Raw genomic sequence first — 18,949 nt, 5'->3', positions numbered from 1 at the left:
CAGCAGTTGCAGTATATTATTATTATTTGTGCCTTTCTCATAACAGCACAGGCTTGTTGCTGAAGAGTTCTACAAAGCCTAAACTCCAGCCAACTTTCATATCTTCATTGTTGGGGGAAATAAACTATTGTTGATGCTAAACTCTATATAATTTGCTATCTTGTGATATTGGAAGGGGAAGGAATCTTTTCTGAAACTGTCACTGAGCATGAATTTTAATCTAAAGAACATCAGAATCTTGGTCATGAAAGCCTTGACAGGCAAAGGTAAATCATGTATAAAGGTAAATCATGCTAAATCAATATAAATTTGTTTTCTTCAGCACAGTGAAGGGCGTCCATCCTCTGTCAAAAATGTGGCTTCATGTTTGTAACTTTCATTTGCAAAGCTACATATTCAAAAGATTATTTAAATGTGGAGTCTCTCTAGCATTTATATATGTATATACACAACACACACTTTCTCTCTAACTACATATATAGTTTAATAATCTCTTGATTAACCGCTTCATACAAAGAGAGGAGGGTATATTGTGCTTCCTTTTAAAATATCTACTGTCTGAAAGATCTGGATATATACCATCTGGATGTATATATTTAAAATAAAAATACATTCTAAATTCAGTTGGAAGATGCTTTCCTTGAACTTGCCTCATAGTCTGAGTCTCAGGTTCAGTGTATTTGTAGAGAGTAGTCCTATGGTACTTGACAAACTAAGAGACCAATTGAATCCTTAATTGTTGTACCAAGGTCTTTAAAATACAGTAAATCATGATACTTGCAAATTAAAATTGATATGGCTATTTTAAAAGTAGTAAATATGATCATCTATATTTCTAAAAGTTACAACAAAGTAGTAGCTATTGGAATATTGCTTAGAGCTATTCTGTGATTTTGCATTTTTCAAAAGATTCTTTGGTATGAAAATGGTTACATTTTTACATTTGCAACCACCATAAATTTAGCAAATAAGCCACTACTAGAACTCTAAACATATCAATTTGTTACAACTACAAACATACCAAGGCACCGTCTAATGAGCATCTGGTGGTAAAAAAATTAAGGACAGTTTCTTCATTGAACATGGGTGAAATGTGGAGTTCGTCTTCAAAGGCGAGGTGAATTTTTGTGTGAGCACATTAGAAAAAATAGAAATATACCAGAATTTGTTCCTTTTTTTCCCATTGCATTTATACTAGAAACACAGTACAGTTCTTTTTCTTCCCATTTGACAGTAGAACTTTACTAAGTTTAGCATAAATATCTGGTTATTGTAATGTTGTTTGCCATGTTGGTCCCAGGATATTAGAGAGACAAGGTGGGTGAGGTAATATCTTTTATTGGACCAACTTCTGTTGGTGAAAGAGAGAAGCTTTTGAACTACACTGAACTCTTAACACCTTGAATAGTCTCTTAGATATGCGTGAACTACTTATGCTAAACACTCTGTTCCACCTTGTATTTAGTTGTGATATTCAGGCTATGTCTACAGTGCACTTAAGTCATTCAAATTTCTTTGGTCAGGGGGGTGAAAAAAAATCCCCCAGAACAACACAACTTTTAATGATGAACAGCGCTAGCGTAGACAAGGCTTTGTTGGCAGGAGATGCTTTCCTAGCGACGAAGCTACCATCCCTCATTGGGAGTGGTTTTATTTTTTTGTCGGGAGAACTATCTCCTGGCGACAAAGAGGCACCACACTGCTTATCCTACAACAGTGCAGCTGCAGTGGCACATGCGCATCATTGTAAGGTCCGAGTACCTTTTCCAATGCCTTTCTGTGCTCTCTATGCTTGCTTACATGAGAGTTTTACCAGTTATATCACTCTGAACTTCCCTGTGTGGCTACTATATGAGTGACTTTGGTTTAGCTTAAATCCTTTCCCAAGAAACAAACTAAACCCCCGCCCCCAGCTTTTAATACTAGAAGTGGGGCCCTACCAATTTCACTGGCCATGAAAACACATCATGGACTGTGAAATCTGGTCTTTTGTGTACTTTTACCCTATATAGATTTCATGGGGGAGGCCAGTGTTTCTCAAATTGAGGGTCCTGATCCAAAAGGGAGTTGCAGGGGGGGTTGCAAGGTTATTTTAGGGGGGTCACGGTATTGCCAGTCCTACTTCTGCACTGCCTTCAGAGCTGGGCGACTACAGACCGGCAGCTGTTGGCCAGGCGCCCAGCAGTGAAAGCAGCGTCTCGCCAGCAGCTGCACAAAAGTAAGCATGGTAATACCATACCAGGTCACCTTCACTTCTGTGCTGCTGCCTTCAGAGCTGGGTGGCCAGAGAGTGGTGGCTGCTGACCAAGGGCTCAGCTTTGCAGGCAGCGGTGCAGAAGTAAGGGTGGCAATACCATCCCATGCCATCCTTACTTCCGTGCTGCTGCTGGCTGCGGCTCTGCCTTCAGAGCTGGGCTCCCGGCCAGCAGTCGCCGCTCTCCAGCTGCCCAGCTCTGAAGGCAGCACCACCACCACAGCAGCGCAGAAGTAAGGGTAGCAGTACCACAATGCCCCCTCCAATAACCTTGCGAACCCCCCACAACTCCTTTTTGGGTCAGGACCCTTACAATTACAACACCAAGAAATTTCAGATGTAAATAACTGAAATCATGAATTTAAGGTTTTTGAAATCATATGACTATGAAATTAACCAAAATGGACCATGAATTTGGTAGGGCCCTAACTATAAGTGTCCATAGGGTGGGGAGGAGGTCCTTGTATAACCATCACTTTTAAATTCACACCTTAGGTTAAACTGAAACTTTCCCATGTAGAGGAGTCCTTAGATAGATAGCCTGTCCTAGAAGCACCAATGATTAGCCAATACTTGCTCTATTGGCATTTGTTTGTTAAAGTAGCACATCAAATGTATAGATGTAAAGATTGTGGTACTTGAGGCTGGTGTTTTTGTTTTACACAAATATTGCTTGCAATTCCTGTTTGAAGAAAAAGTATATGCTATAAGAAGTGACTAACCAAGTTTAAAATCAGTTTAAATACATTTTTTTAAATTTGAAAGCTTGTCTCTTTCACCAAAAGAAGTTGGTCAGATAAAAGATATTACCTCACCCACCTTTTTTTCTGGTTATTGTAATAACAGAGCTGTTCAGATTTCATACTACAAACCCCAATTCCTTGTTTGCAAAACTGCTTGAAGACTGAAGTTACTTTAGATCATATCACAATTTCCATGGTTTCTTTACATAATTGAACGATGATAAAAATGATCAAATACAGTGTAGAAGTTATACATTCAGCTCTAATGTATTGTATATAAATACCCTGGATAAGCTCTTAGGGTACGTCTACACAGCAAAGAAAAACCCGCGGCTGGCCCATGCCAGCTGACTCAGTCCCGCAGGGCTCAGGCTGCGGTGCTGTTTCATTGTTGTGTAGACTTCTGGGCTTGGGCTGGAGCCTGAGTTTTGGGACCTTCCCACATGTCTGGTGTCAGAGTCCAGGCTCCAGCCTGAGCCTGGTCTACACAGCAATGAAACAGCCCCCTGAGCTGAGCCCCACGAACCGCAGCAGTGGGTTTTTCTTTGATGTGTAGACATACCCTTACTGTTGACGCTATCAATGGTCACAATTTTAATACCCAAACTTGCGAATACACAGGCTTGCGTGTAACTTTGCTCTCCAGGGTAAAGTTATTCACGTGCAGAAGTGTTCGCACAATTGAGTTTTTTAGATTGTAATTTGAAAACTACATGGGTCATGTGGAGTCTGAGCCTGTGCCAGTGAAATCAATTAGAGTTTTGTCACTGACTCCAGTGGGAGCATGAGTAGGACCATTGGCTTCCCCTATTCCATTGACTTTCCCCATTTTATTTTCACTATTGGAGGAGGCCCCAATCTTGAAATTTCCAGATTAATCCCGAAGGCTGCTGGAATTGGTGATGAAGAACTTAGCTTACTGTACCTGCACTAAACTTCCTTGCTGACTGAAATACACTGTCAGAAATAAATAACCAGCTCCTTATTTTATATTTTTTAGGAAAAGCTAAGCACTAAGGACTCTTGTAAAAGTGTAGCTCATTTCATGGGCTTCTGTATCCAATTTCTAAAAACATTTTTTTTTCAAGAAAAACTTTTTGCAAAAATCAACATGTAAACAAAAAACTACTTCTGTCTCATTATTGCTTCATTATTTCTTCAAGGACTTTTCACTGTTTCTTCAAGGACTTTTCACTTCCTGGTAGCTGAGACTGAGTGAAAGGCAGATCATCCTCTTCTGGAGCTCCCTCCTGAGGGTGGACGACGAAACACAACTTCTGTCCCCAGTATGTCATGGATTCTATGAAAAACACAAACTCACTTTGTTAATGTGATGATTATTTGAGTCCTCTCAAGCAATCTCCTATGTAAGCACATATACATTCAAAGCTCTGCTGTTTATGCAAGTCCAAGTATGGTGAGGCTTACCCCATCATACCATATTATTGCTCTTTTCCAGTTAAAATGATGAATTGATTTTTTCCCTAAAGCATTGAGTCTTGAGAGTCAAAGGACCCTAAGGGAGTTAAGGGTGGAAGGTTCCTAACCTTTCTAGACGCCTTTGGACATCCTAGCCTTAAAGCAAATTTAAAAAAAAAAACAAAAAAAAACCTCAAAGACCTTGTTCTAGCTAAGATGTATGACTGGTGTGTAATTTATTTTCATGGGAGTGGTAGATCCTGACTTTCCTGTCTTATGCATGTGGGAATTCTGGACGTACATTGGGATGTATATCAGTAATGTGCTGGGGGAATGAACACACAAAATTGACACAAAAGTAGGGTAGGAGTGGGATAGAGCTAACATCTGATTTGCCAAAGCACTTAAGTGTTGGTTTATTATTTATTTAGCACTTGAGCTCAATGAGACTTACTTGCATGCTTAAAGGTACACTCCTGAATAAGTGCTTTGCTGAACAGGCCAAATAAGCAAGCTGGATGAATGGAGGAATGTGCAATGTCAAAGAGGGGCGGAAAACATGCAAAGGGAGAACTACAGTAACCTAAATGAACAAGTTACAGCATCATAAAAATAAAATTTGACATTTCCTGCCTCTTCCCACAGCTGACTATCATAATCCAGCTGAATGGAGTATGTCAGATGGCTCAGCTTACATCTCTGGGACCTGGCAGTAAACCCAGGCTATCCCTATCTGGATACCATTATGAAATAATCATTTCAATAAGGTTACCTTTTGAATATTTCCCCAATGTAAAAGCCTCTGAAACCTTTGCTAAATTCTAGAAAGTGGTGTATTAATGAGAGCACTTTTGCACATGGGATGTCAGCTTCTTTGCAGAAAAGAATGGGTAAACTAGTAGTGCTCTTCTGTATTTTACTGACAGTCACATGCTAGCCACACCTCTTCACCACTCTCTCTCTCTCTCCTTTTTTTGCTCTCTCTAGTCTGTTGATTTTTATCTGTTTCTCTGTTTGCATTTCACAGCCTGACCTTAGCATCCTTATGTCTTATTCAAAAATTAAGCACTGAAATGTCTGTACTTTGAGAGACACCTAGTTTCTTCTGTGTACAGGTTTAGGGTCTAAAAATTGGCAGGGGTATCTTTATCAATAGGCAGTTTTCCTATGCTCAATTATAAATCTGATGATCTCTTGTGCCATATGCATCACGTTTTCCTGCTTCTAGCTTTATATTGTGTATTGGCATTAAGTTCTCTTTCATGTGGTCAAGAAGTAAATAATTGGGGTAAAATCTAAACACTTTGCTCAGCAAAATCCTGTCCAAAGAGCTCCGCAGAGCTGCATAATTTAATGGTAGTTTTGGTGAATGCCACACAGTCACTGGGACCCTTTGTGGATTTGTCGAAATGTAGACCTGAAAGGTTGAAACAAATTCCTACATGTTCATGAACAAACAGTGAGGCTGAATTAATGAACCATAATGTGTTCTTACCAGCTAGCCTATTTACACACTTTGGTTTATTTCTCCAGTACACTCCGAGAAAAAACACGGGCACTCCAGTTAATATGATAATTAGTCCAATTCCACAGACAACTGGCTCAGAATAGAAACTGAAGATCAGTAGAAATGCCCAAAATAGCAGGTAAGTGACTGGAACAAGGAGATTCACCTAAGAGGGGAGGGAAGAGAAGAGAAATGTACAGAAATGTAACAGCATTCTGCAAGGTATAGAGGGGAGAGGCAGTGAGGGCTAGTGGATCGAGCAATGGACTGGGAGTCACAAGATCTGGCTTCTACTTCTACCTCTGACAAAACGCAGCAGTGTGAGCTTAGGCTTCATTTAGCTGTGTCTCTATTTCCTCTCCCATCCTTTGTCTGCCTTGTCTCTTTAGACTATAACTACTACTTGGCAGAGACGTAACTCTTGCTATGTGTTTGTATAGTACCTCCCACCACAGGGCGTCTAGGCACTACCATAATAAACAACAGAAATAATAATAAACAGTACGTCAAGGTTTGATAAGGGATTTGAGGGATTTGCTGTGGTTGACACATTCTTTAGCTTGTTAATAGGAAGATCATAGGACTAAGAAATTTGGCTTAAATATTTTTACCTTGATAGGTCTGAAGATTTTGGGTTTCTTCCAGCGCAACACAATCAAGCCTATGATTGTCACTCCATAGCAGAGGTAGTTAATAAACGATACGTAATTAATTAATGTGTACGTGTCTCCAACAAGCATGATGATAATAGTGGTCAAACACTAAACAAGAGAGAAGCACATTCTTATTTGAGTCATCACCAGAAAAGCTTGCTTAAAAACAACAACAAGCAATTAAGTTCCTTTTATTTACATCCTATGCTGGGTGTAGCTACTGCCTCCTATGAGTCTGTTTACTACATAAAAAGTGTGCCACAAAAACCCAGGATTGAATGGAGATTCTGGATTTATTTTATGTTGAAGTCAGGTTCCTATAGATCTAGTTATAAGAATGCATGGAGAATGTTCCCTGAAATGATGGTGCTAATCATGGTCATTCAATAACACCTGTGCATACTTGCAGAGCTCTCCTCACTAATAACATGAATAGCTTTGACAAGTACTTGCAGCCCAATATTCAAAGGGGCCTCAAACCAGCCTTTGCATGTGCAGAACTGCGAGTGCCAATTAAGACGTTGTCTTTGAAAACATTACTGTTGATATTGGCATTGGGTAAATTTGATGACCCAGGTCAAACAATGACTAGAAGATATACCAGAAGTGGAAGGAAGTGGCCTGGATACCCAAAGAGGTAATGTGCGTGGAGTAAGAGATAGCCAGGGTGTGTGTAATTCTCCCCATTTTTCCTACAAAATGACTATGCACATTTTTAAGGCCAAATGCCAGGCTTAACCCACCATCTCGGTGGCTGTGCAGCGTCCTGAATTGAAACGCTGGTGATGGTCTGCTGCATTGGGGGTGGGGGACATGGGGCAAGATGAGTCTGCAACCTGTGCACTGTGAACCTCATCCACGGGGCCTTCCGGACTAGCACGCAAGAAGTTTCAGGGTAGCGATACAGGGAGTGTAGCTCATCTACCATGATGGCACCTGTAGCATCCCTGGTGCTGCTATGTGGTTGAGGGGTTTTCCATTCCTTGTCCTCTCCTGATCACAGTGTTGGCTGAACTCCCAGCACAACCCAGATATTAAGGCTTTTCACAACAACCTTGGCTTAAGGCAGAATTTGTGATACTCTGTTCAGAAAGCTGTAGAACATCTGCAATGCGTCATAGTTAATATTGGTGCTGACCATTCTTCAGCTATGTACTGTGTTAAAAATGAACACTCTTGAGAAAAGGCCTGATCACATGAATCACCCCCCCCCTGTCCAATGCAGTCAGCATATTTCCAGTGTTTGCGCTTCATAATGTATACGATCAGGTTGCACACAAGGGGAAGAGGGTGCTAATGAACAGTAAGACCAATGAAGCTGACTGATTTTGAACTGGAGAATGCTATAGGAGCTAAACTGGTGTAAGCTTTATTCCCAGGCAGAAGCTTTCTGTAATTCAGTAACTTTAATCACTAACATTTCCCCCCTGAATTGAAGCTTGTTCTAGCTTCCTAATGAAATCAATGGAGTTTTTAATCATGGACGTCAGAGGGCAGAGGATTGATCCTAAGTGCTGCAGGTGTAACTACACTGGAGAACAGAGCACTTACTGTCCATGCTTTTAATGGCTTCACTCCACCAATTTCTGTTATGTGTGTTTTTAAAAGCTGCTAAACTCTATGACAGGACTTCTGGCAAAATTAAAGTTGTCTGTTATGGGAAAGGATGGATTTCTTGTAGACAAACATGCTGTGGCTAGTACATTACTTTGTTCTAAGTGACCTGTATATAGTATAAAGAATAAAAGCTTTAGCTTTTCTTTTCTTTTTTCTCAGCCAGTGGGACACGCTGAAAATGACCTACTTCATTAATCTTTTTGGCATTACTACTGCTTAGAAAGTGGCAGGTGGAAATTTCCATGCATCAGCTTGCTTATTTGAACTTGCTTTGTTTGTGAATAACACTATTAATGTTAATAGAGCTGGCTTACGGTTTATGGGCCTGATCCTGAGAGGTCTTGAGTGCCTCACTTCCCACTGACATTAGCCAGGAGCTAAGGATGCTCAGAAGATTGCAGAATGGGACCCAATTTAGGTAATTATGCCTCACTAAACTTAGGTTTTTCAAATATCTTTTGATCACATTTTTACCTGTATTAATCAAAACCCATATGTATTCTGTAACAGTGATGTGTTCTAAAACTATAATAATCATTCATCCATATGCAGTGTTATTGTCATACAAATGACCCCAAACTATAAAGTATCATCCACTAAATTCCAGAATCTGAGCACCTGCAGATCCCAAGGTGGGATCCCAGAACCTCTCCATTATTGTGAGCCTTCTCCCTGCTCAGATTCCTGTTTCCCATGACTAGCTGGTTTGTGGCAATATCCCTGAAGGTGGGTGGCTCTCATGTGCCACTGGCACCAGCAAATAATGCTAGAGATCCAAGTGTCTCACCACTCCGCAGCTGCTAATATGAATCCCTCGAGACTTTGGGGACTTTCATCCTGAAGCTGGTGACTTGAAAAGGTTTAAAATAGGAGAGCATAATATTTTGTATCAATGTCATGTAATACCTCCATCTGATTTGCTCTAGGTGTTCTCTTTGCCATGATTAGCTGGTTTGTGGCAAAGCCCCTTAGGCTGATGGGATCTCAGGTGTAGGTGACACGAAGGCAATCAGAACTTGTGTTCACTATATAGGGATTAGTCTCCAGCATATTCCTGATCAAATGACCCTGTTGCCAAATTGGTTGGCCCACATTTTCCATTCAAATACTTTCTTGAGTTTTTTGAGTGGAGAGTGTTGCTTGCGTGCCATACTGTTTCCTCTGATAACTATCGTGGTGGACACCAGTGCCATGCATAATGCTTGGGAAGTTTCAAAACATGTAACATAGGGTGACCGTACATCCTGTTTTGGCCAGGATAGTCCCTTTTTAAGCCCTGTCCCGGCCATCCCGACTTTTTTGGCAAAAGTGGGCATTTTGTCCCATTTGCTCTTGCCAACTTGATCAGCTGGCAAGAGCAAACAGGACAAATGCCCACTTTTGTCAAGAAAGTGGGGCACAAAGGAACATGTGCGGGAGTTGGTGGTGGTGAGCAGCAATGCCAACCCCACACAGCGGGGGAGGCAGGGCTCAAGCCAGCAGCGACGCCAGTCCCAGCCTTTGGGAAATATGGTCACCCTAACGTGATAGCATCCAGAATCATTGAACCATAGAAGTGACCGCAAGGGTCATCTAGTCTAATCCTCTGCCAAGGTGCAGGATTTGCTGTGTCTAAACCATCCAAGACAGATGGCTATCCAGCCTCCTTTTGAAAACCTCAGGTGAAGGAACTTCCACGATCTGAATCTATTGAACTGTGCACCCCAATAAAATAGTCTTTTAAACGGTTTGAACCCCATTCACTTTGCATTAATGGCCACCTTGTTTAAACACCCGATTTTGGAAAGGAACAGCAAAAACATGGTAATCTTCTGAGACCTTAACTAGGTCTACCTTAATGCACAGGCTATGATTCATTTAAAAAATCCTGATGCATTAATTAGGTTTGCCTAAAGTCTGACATAATTTACTATTGTAACTGTGTACAGTATATTATTTTAATATTACTATGTATATAGAAATTAATATTTCAGAGCAACACTTAGTACATCCTGAGATGTAAAATAAACCCCTACTGCTGAATGATTCATTCATATGCAGTGTTGGTTCTGTAATTTGCACAGTAATTTAAAGGGAATGTTCTCTACAAACTGGGTAGCTGGCATTTGTTTGATTTGCCAGTTCTGCTCTGCACAAGGAGCTTGCTTACGCTCTGGCTAGTTCACAGAGTGATAGTCACTGACGCTCAGCCCATTATTTGAGCTGATGTATTTTTATGGACAAAGGGACTTTGCTTCATATGCATCACCACAGCTCAGCTGCCCAATATGAGTCCATACTGGAGCTTGTTTTTTTTACACACCACACTGATTGTGTAGTGCAGCTCAACCAGAAAAGACTCCAGACATTGAGTTATGTGGGTGTGTATGGGCAGGAAAGATGCCAGGGCACTGCCACCTTTTGGCTAAATCATGATTTTATATAAACATAAACTATGCAGAACGGTTACTGAGAAAAATATAGTGCTGGGCTGTGATAGCACTACTGCTATAGCTAGCCACACACTGGGAGAATAACATCACTTATGGGTGAATATCCTAGCTGTGCTGAAGTCAGTTGACTATCACTGCAATGCAAAAGCCTCTCACTAACTGCAGTGGGGTCAAGATTTCAGCCAATGTGCCTGTGAGGGAATTTTCATGCTAACAGTTATTGAAGCATGAGGAATGTAAAATAAAATATAACGGCACATTTTAATCTTACTACAACCTTTTAGACCCCTGCTAAACTCTGGAAGGAAGTGGCCTTGATCCCCATGATGTGTCGTGGAGTAAGAGAGAGTTGGGGGTGAGTAATAATTCTCCCTCTTTTTCCTTCAAGATGACGAGGCACATTTTTAAGACCAAATGCTGGGCTCAACCCCACCATCTTGCTAACAACTCAATCTGAGTAACAACTTGTGGAACTCACTGCTATAAGATAAGTTTACATTGTGTAAAAAAACTAACCAAGAAATGAATCAAAATCCTTCCTTTCTACATTTAAAAGTGTGTAGCTTTTTAATATAATTGTGTGTCCCCCTTATTTTACCCAATGTGTTCAGCTGGGATATTCTTCTTTTGGATCTGTTACGCTGATCTTCTCTACTCACTTTCTTTACAGGGCCAAAGTAAAGGGAAGACATCCTGATTCTCCAGAAGCTCAAGGTATCACTGCACAAAGCATCTAGTTTTACTGAACAATGAGTAGCATTTAGCCCTGTACCTTGGGCCCACTATGGCTATTAGCTTGGCAGCAAGCTCTAAACTAGCCCTGTGGAGTGGAATTAGCATCGACTGTGGGGAGATTTTCTCCACGTTTGCACTGAGCTAACAGAATCGGTAAAAGGGTTCACAATTTCTTAAACGAAGCATTTCAGTTTGCAAACAAAGATTTTTCTAAATTGCACTCCTGTTCAAGCAGATGAGACATTGTGACAGAAAAAGTAAAACTTACACACACTAGAAGGGCAGGGATTGGGGTGCAGTGTTTAACGTGAATCATAGCAAGCAAGCTGGGCAAGTGACCTTCACGAGCTCCAGAAAAACATAACCTGGGAAGCAGAATAGGAACATTCATTATACAAGTTATTCCAACATTTAGCTGTATTGTTTCATCAGCCTTAATTGGCCTAATTCAAAGCCTATGGGAGTCTTGGAGTAGAAGGATGTTCTAGTGGTTAGGGTGCTAGTCTGATACTTTGGAGTCGGGGTTCAATTTCCTGTTCTACCACACACTTCCTGTGCGCCTTGGGCAAGCCACTTAGGCTCAGATCCTCAAAGGTATTTGGAAGTTAGGAACCCACGTACCTTTGAGGAGGATCTGGGCCTTAGTCTCAATTGGCTCAGTACCCCATCTGTAAGTATAGGGCTAATAGAACTGCCCTACCTCACAGGGATGTTTTGAGGATAAATACATTAAAAACCGTGGGCTTTCAGATTCTCTGGTGATGGGAGCCATATAAATATCTACGATAGAGCCTAAATCAACAGTCTTTCCAGTTGATAGGCTTTGGATCAGGCCCAGTATCTCTCAAGGTTTTATTTTTTTAAATACATAAATTGTTATGAATTGTTGTATGTTTTTAAATGTCCCCTAGTTTGTCAGGTCTCACCACATTTTGAGAGCACGAAGGTATGTGACTTGGCTAAAGCACCAAAGAGCTGTATTATTATCTCTTTCCTGACAGATGTTTGTATTTTATTTTCTTACAAATTTTCATATTTCTATTAAATTAAAAAATGTAATAGACTATGGGCAAGATTCTGGTTCCAATTACACCAGTGTAAACTTCCCTTCAAATGAATGTTTACTTTGGATTTATGTCCATGTCACTGAGAATGGAATAAGGCCCTATAACCCTCGTTTCTTCAATCTACTTTTTGAGCTAAACCTAGTTTAGCTTATAGCTACTGAAACTTTATTGTAAAATTACATTGTCTAAATATGTAGCCAATGTTTTATTCTTAGTACAAATCATTCCATCACACCTGCAGACATTCCAGTAGATCATAAGGGCTCTTTTGCAGGAGATCCTGCTATTTAGTATGATATCTGCTGACTGAAATGGAACAATTCATAATTTAATGCATCTAATGTGCCCAACACTGAGATCGTTCTGTAACACATAAAATGTCTAGCTAGCATTGTTGCAGCAAATTACATTAAAGCATCCCCTCCCCAAATTAGACAATGTTCATAAAATTGCACTCCAGCTAACCTTGATGAGGTAAAAAGGTATCCATTTATTCCTCCAAATGTAGATAAGGCCACTGAGACTGGCATAACCCAGGAAAAATAGCCCAGTAACTTTTCACCAAATGTCTAAAGCAACAGAAGGCAAAGAAACTGAAATATACTGCACAGCACAGAACTGAAATTAAAGTATATTTTAGACATCCATGGAATTGTTTACTTACTACTGCCACAGCATTGGAGGATAAGAGCTCTTGAGGTGACATGGCAGTGAAATATGCAATATTGGTGAATGTATACACAAATGTCACCAATGGGATGGATATGAATATGGCACGAGGTAGGTTCCTAATTGAAGAATTAGGAGGTTTGATAAGAAATTACATTCACATATAACTGGACCATACCACCCCACCCTCTTGTCCCTCCCCCTCATGGGAGTTTATATATTTATTTTTATTTAAAGTTTTGTGCTTTACTGCCCTATCGCTACATAGAACAAAACAAGAGAAACTCCCCTCCTTCCTCTCCCCACCCCAAACTGTACTTCTCTCAGTAGCTTGACATATTGCAGTTCTGAGAATACTAAAACCATTACAGGGCTTCATGTATGTGTAGATTATAAATCCATATAACACAGGATATCGCCACAGAGCTGAAGACCATCAAACAGAATTTACAACATGGCTGAGATGGAGATACCAGAAAGCTGCTTCTTCATAAAGAATTCCTATAAGCTATTACTGTGATAACCAACAAGACTAATAATGTTCCTGTAAGTTTAATTTAGTTTACACGAGGCTCTCTTTGATAAAAATGATGCCATGGAAAGTAATGGACTTGCCTTTTTCTCTCATTTATTCACTGCGGAACTTTGCCAAGTGATAGAAGCATGCTATTGACCCTAAGAGCTGTTTAGTGTGTACGCTCCACTCAGGAGAATGTGTTCACTATAGCTCTGATTTTTGGCTTTGTCAGATTAGCAAAAAAGATTAATAAATAGTTTTCACCAGTGTGGTTTTGCAAGGTTTTGGTATAGACATGAGGTTGGGTTTTATTTCTTTTCCCTAATGAAAATAGCTTTTTATTTTATATTTCTCCCTCAAAAACCGTAGAATTGATAAAATTCTGTTGCAAAACTTTCAGAGAGCTGGAATTGGCATCTCTAACACTCTTGATAACCCATCAGGTTAAACTATGTGCCAAACTGTTTTTTTTTTCCTGTAGCTAAAGATGCTACAAAGCACAAACTGAATTATTTTTGTTCTTAAACTTGTGCATTTCATAGCAGTATCCAATTTCTGCTGGCAATCACTACATTAACTCTTTCCATTGTTTCTTTTTTGCTCAGAAATTCTGGATGTTTGTGAAAATGTTTACAGTTGCTTGAGAGAGCACCTTACCTGCCTCCTTTCCCCCTGAAATTCGTTAAAGATTTATAAATATGCATAACTTTATGTACATGAACATCTCACTACTTACATAGGTAAAGTTAAAGTATGCAGATAAGTTTTTGCAGGATTGAGGCTGTAATTTGTTTCTATCCAGAATGTGTAATACCTGAAATTATACCTTGCTTAATTGGGGGTGAGGTATGTGTGCTGAACATCCAGAACCAATTGAAGACCCAAGAAGTGTCATGTGAATTCATCATTCCATTTTTTCATCTCAGAAATTCTTAAACCTTTGAGCTTTTGCTGCTTCTTGGTGGAAATCACTCTCCCCCTGGCTTTTCAAACATGATGGGGGATAACTCATTTCAAAGCCTGGACTATCCGCACCAAACATGATGCCAATCACCCTTAGAGAACTTTATTCCTACAGCCAACAGCCAGCATCCACACTGCACATACCACAGAAGAAGGCAGGTTCAGAAGTGTTTCATAAATGGAGTGGGGTGAGGGGAGGGGGAAGGGAAAATTCTGCCTCTTCTGTAAAAAGACATTTTAATCTCTTCTTTATGTGTTCCCTTTGGGGGAAATGTTGTCTGAAGAACCAAGACCACAGACAATATGTTTTGGTATTATATAGATATAAAATACACACACACATAAAATATAATGTAATTTTGTGAGGCATCCCATCAATGGTATAGATTGATATATAAACAATAACTAGTTATGTTTAGTGCCATTAACATATAAGCAATAGGTAGTTATATTATGTTTAGTCCCATTAATATAGATTAATATGTAAGCAATAGACAGTTCAATAGTGCCATAATGTCAGTGTTACACCTATATGATATCTTCGTTCAGTGAGAGCTATGTCTAACTTGATGGGCCAAAGAGATTCTTAATTTCAGCATCTTCATTTAACTTGCCCCATATGGGATCTAAAAAAGCAGGTGATAACCTTAATTACCTTTACTTTAGATATGTATAGACATTTAGTGATGTCAGTCCTGCTGCAGAACACACTGTGCATGGTACCAGCAGACTGACCCACTGTCTTTACCTCAAAAGTATCTGGGTCATATGGAAATAAATACTTGCCTGCGGGGATCAACTAATTCTTCTGTTACATAATTCAAGAAGTTCCACCCACTGAATGCAAATGACCCCTGAAGAAAAGCTAATGCTAACTGTCCCACAGATGGAGACATCCAAAAATTGAATGCATTGCTTGGTGTCAGTTCTTCATAGTTTCCTATGGACAGAACAAAAGCAAGAAGTTAAGTCAAAAGTGTAAAATATTATGATGCTAACTGGTGGAAGTGCTGATCGGTGGAAGTTGTAAACTTCCTAGAATTGTGCCCATTCCATTTTATATTATGTTTACTAACCTTAGTCTGTGCTTCACTGGCTTGCACCCTGAGAACTGGGAAAAATGAACATCAAACTACCAGTGCTTCCTTTAGATTCTCATACAAAACTGTCCCAGGGCACAGCCTTGATGGTGTAAATTGTCACAGCTGTATTGATAATGGGATGGGTGCAATAGGCTTTCCAAAGAGAATTTAATTTCACCAGTAGTACAGTACTAGCTATATTGACAGAGCTGCCACAAAACCTGTGTGATCCCCATTGACGTCAATGGAACTATGACAATTTATACCAGCTCAGCATTGGTATCTGATGCCCTAAACTCTCATCTCTTCTGAATGGAGTGAATGGCTCCTCTACAGGAACCCAGAGTTCTTCAATAACATTCACTCTACTCAGAACAAAACCCTGCAGGGCAGGTGGAATTTTTCAAGCTGTGGGGCTTTTTTATTTTTAACCTGGAACGTGGTGCCCTCACCTAACTATGCACAATTTTTTAACCTCTCTTCCTGGTTAGTTGTAAATACTGTATTTCTGTCCTCTCTACATGACCCATTTCACACATGCTGAAAACATCATCATCCCTTGGGTCCTGTACTTTTCATTATGGGGCTGAATCAGTAAGATACATAAGCACTTGTCTAATTTTAAGTACGTGAATAGTCCCACTGCTTCCAGGGGAACTGGAACTACTCGTATACTTAAAGTTAGGCAACTGCTTACATTGCTTGTTGATTTGGGGCCTTGTATACAGAGTTCATCAAAAGCAATTTAAAATTTGAGGAACATGTCATTGAAAAAATTACACTATAAATCTACCCAGTGAGATATTTCTCAATATTTCAGTTTAGTGCTTTGCTTTACTTTACTGAAAACAACAGTTTTCTTTGAGAGAGAAACTTGTGTAAGGATGCTACATCTTATTTTTGTACTATGTTGCCTGTTTGATAATTACTTATCATGCTATGTTCTGAAGAATACTTCCTTTGTGATTGCACCCATACTTGGAAGGAATCCTGTAGCTTCAATTAACAGCAATTAACATTAATTATTTTCAGTTTAGTCAGATATTTATGTCCATCGTACACAGTGGTGTCTTTGCTAGGCTCTGCTTGAAACTTGCCCTCCCACAGATCAAGTAACTTCACCAGCTACCTCCTTGTCCAGTTTCTTTCAAATCCAAATGCTTGCTAATTGTAGCAGAGAACTCTGTCAGCAGGGGAAATGAAATAGGCCCTCAGAACTCTTCCCCGGCCTGCTAAGAACTAGAAAACAATGGGATGGGCGCAATAGGCTTTCCAAAGAGAATTTAATTTCACCAATAGTACAGTATCGATGTTTAGGCTTTCTCAGTGAGTACCTTTAAAGATCTGTATGAAGCCCATAGTAATGATAAGGGCCAAGGCTAACAGTTTTCCTGCTGTAAATATATCCTGGATGCGAGTTGCCCATCGAACGCTGGAGCTGTTCACCCAAGTCAGGAGTACTAGAGAGCAGAAAACCGAATTCAGTGGAACAAAATTTTGTATATTTCAGAATATTCATTAACAAATGCTGAGAAACATAGACTGCTAGTTTCCTATCAGCAGACCAGATGGAAATCTACCTGGGGTTTGGATGGGTCTGACGAGCAGGATTAACTCCACCCTAGAAAACTGCCTGTTTCAGAAGGAAGTTTGCCAGAGCTCTATCCTGGATGCCCCATCAATACTTAGGAAGTCCTAATTGTGGGAAGGGACTTATGTCAACTGAGGGCATGTCTACACTACAAAATTAAGTCAACCTAATTTATGTCGGCATACAGCTGCCGCAGTAATTACATTACTTGTGTGTGTCTACACTTTGCTCCTTGTGTTAGCAGTGTGCCTCCTCATCAGGAGCACTGATTGAACTGTTAGTGTGGGGCATTGTGGGATGGCTTCTGAAAGCCAGCAACAGTCGATGTTAGCAATATAGTATTTACACTGAAACTGTGTTGACATAACTGCATTGACATTGACTCTATGCTTCTCGTGATGGTGGAGTTAGTAAATCAGTGTAGTGGGCAAGTTATGACAGCGGGAGCGAAATGTTAGTGTAGACACTTATGTAGTTAGGTCGATGTAAGCTGCCTTGCATTGACCTAACTTTGTAATGTAGACCAGGCCTGAGGGGAAGTGGTGAGTCTCTCCATCCCTTTTCATTCTGATTTGCTCCCCTCTGGGACCTTAGTAATTAATTAAGAATTGGTGGCATTTGGTTTTTTACACACACACATAAAGGACTTGCGAATTGCTAACCCATTTGTTGAGTTAGCAACAGTGGCTTAAATAGAGTAAAAGCCATGAGTCTCAAACTTTTGTACTGGTGACCCCTTTCACATAGAAAGTCTCTAAGTGCAACCTCCCTTATAAATTAAAAACACTTCTTTATATATTTAACACCATTATAAATGCTGGAGGCAAAGTGGGGTTTGGGATGGAGGCTGACAGCTCGCAACCCCCCCTGTAATAACCTCATGACCCCCTGAGGGGGTCCCGACCCCCAGTCTGATAACCCCTGAGTAAAAGGGTCTTAGTTACTCATATTGAGTCCCACCCCTTATTCATCTTTCAACCTGAACCTCAGACCTCAGTTTATACCTAATCCAGATGTGCACACCTCCTCTTTGGTCCATTGCTTTGTGGAATATATCACCCTATAGCACACAATGAAACTGAAAATAAGACTCAGCTAAGCCAGCATGATATATAGCACCTCCCCTCCCCACATTCAGCCTCCGACCACCATAGTGGAACTGCCTTGGTTGCTGCAAAGGGGACTTCAGTGTCCACTGGGGTGGGGTAGTGGATGGATTTGCCCCTAAGAGAATATTAAACCTCTTTGACGTAAACATGACCTAAACTTCATAGGAGCATAAAGAACATTAGGCAATACTCACATAAACACACCGTGGAGAGGACCCTGGAGGCATTATAAGGTGGGATGCAATTAGGGAACACCGGTTGTAGAACATAGTTTGAAAATGTCAGTGCGATAACAGCCAGGCTGGTAGGGTACATGATAAGCACTGCACTCCATAGCAGCAAAAAACTGTATTCACAAGAAAAACAATTGGTGCTGCTGTTACACCAGTAAGAATCATTTGACTGTACAACAGTTTCATAATCTGATGACTATCTTTATAGGAGCCTCAGAATTAGGTAGCTATTTTTCTAAACCCCACCAAAACAATCACTTCTCTGGTTTCCCCCCAACCTTTCTTACTCTTATTTTCCCAGATCAATCTGTTTTTTCATATAAATTGGATGCGATGTAGCACACAGTTTAAACATGCA

The 18,949-nt window shown here is 40.3% G+C and overlaps 1 protein-coding gene across 1 annotated transcript in view; it reads right to left on the bottom strand.

Annotated features, from left to right (window-relative positions):
* Positions 1-614: 614 nt before the first annotated feature.
* Positions 615-18,949, bottom strand: part of SLC7A10 (solute carrier family 7 member 10) — a 74,282-nt gene continuing 55,947 nt past the window's right edge. The window contains exons 3-11 of the mRNA XM_054049100.1: positions 18,553-18,704; positions 16,993-17,118; positions 15,363-15,516; positions 13,092-13,215; positions 12,893-12,996; positions 11,629-11,725; positions 6,535-6,684; positions 5,912-6,089; positions 615-4,297 (exon numbers count right to left, since the gene is read on the bottom strand). Coding sequence (XP_053905075.1) covers positions 4,167-4,297; positions 5,912-6,089; positions 6,535-6,684; positions 11,629-11,725; positions 12,893-12,996; positions 13,092-13,215; positions 15,363-15,516; positions 16,993-17,118; positions 18,553-18,704 — 1,216 coding nt within the window. The 3' untranslated portion in view covers positions 615-4,166. The remainder of the gene's footprint in view (positions 4,298-5,911; positions 6,090-6,534; positions 6,685-11,628; positions 11,726-12,892; positions 12,997-13,091; positions 13,216-15,362; positions 15,517-16,992; positions 17,119-18,552; positions 18,705-18,949) is intronic.

The sequence above is a fragment of the Malaclemys terrapin genome, chromosome 14 (genome assembly GCF_027887155.1).
Source record: "Malaclemys terrapin pileata isolate rMalTer1 chromosome 14, rMalTer1.hap1, whole genome shotgun sequence".
NCBI classification, from domain to species: domain Eukaryota; kingdom Metazoa; phylum Chordata; order Testudines; family Emydidae; genus Malaclemys; species Malaclemys terrapin.
Note: the sequence above shows the minus strand (reverse complement) of the source record. Positions and strands in the feature narration are given on the sequence as shown.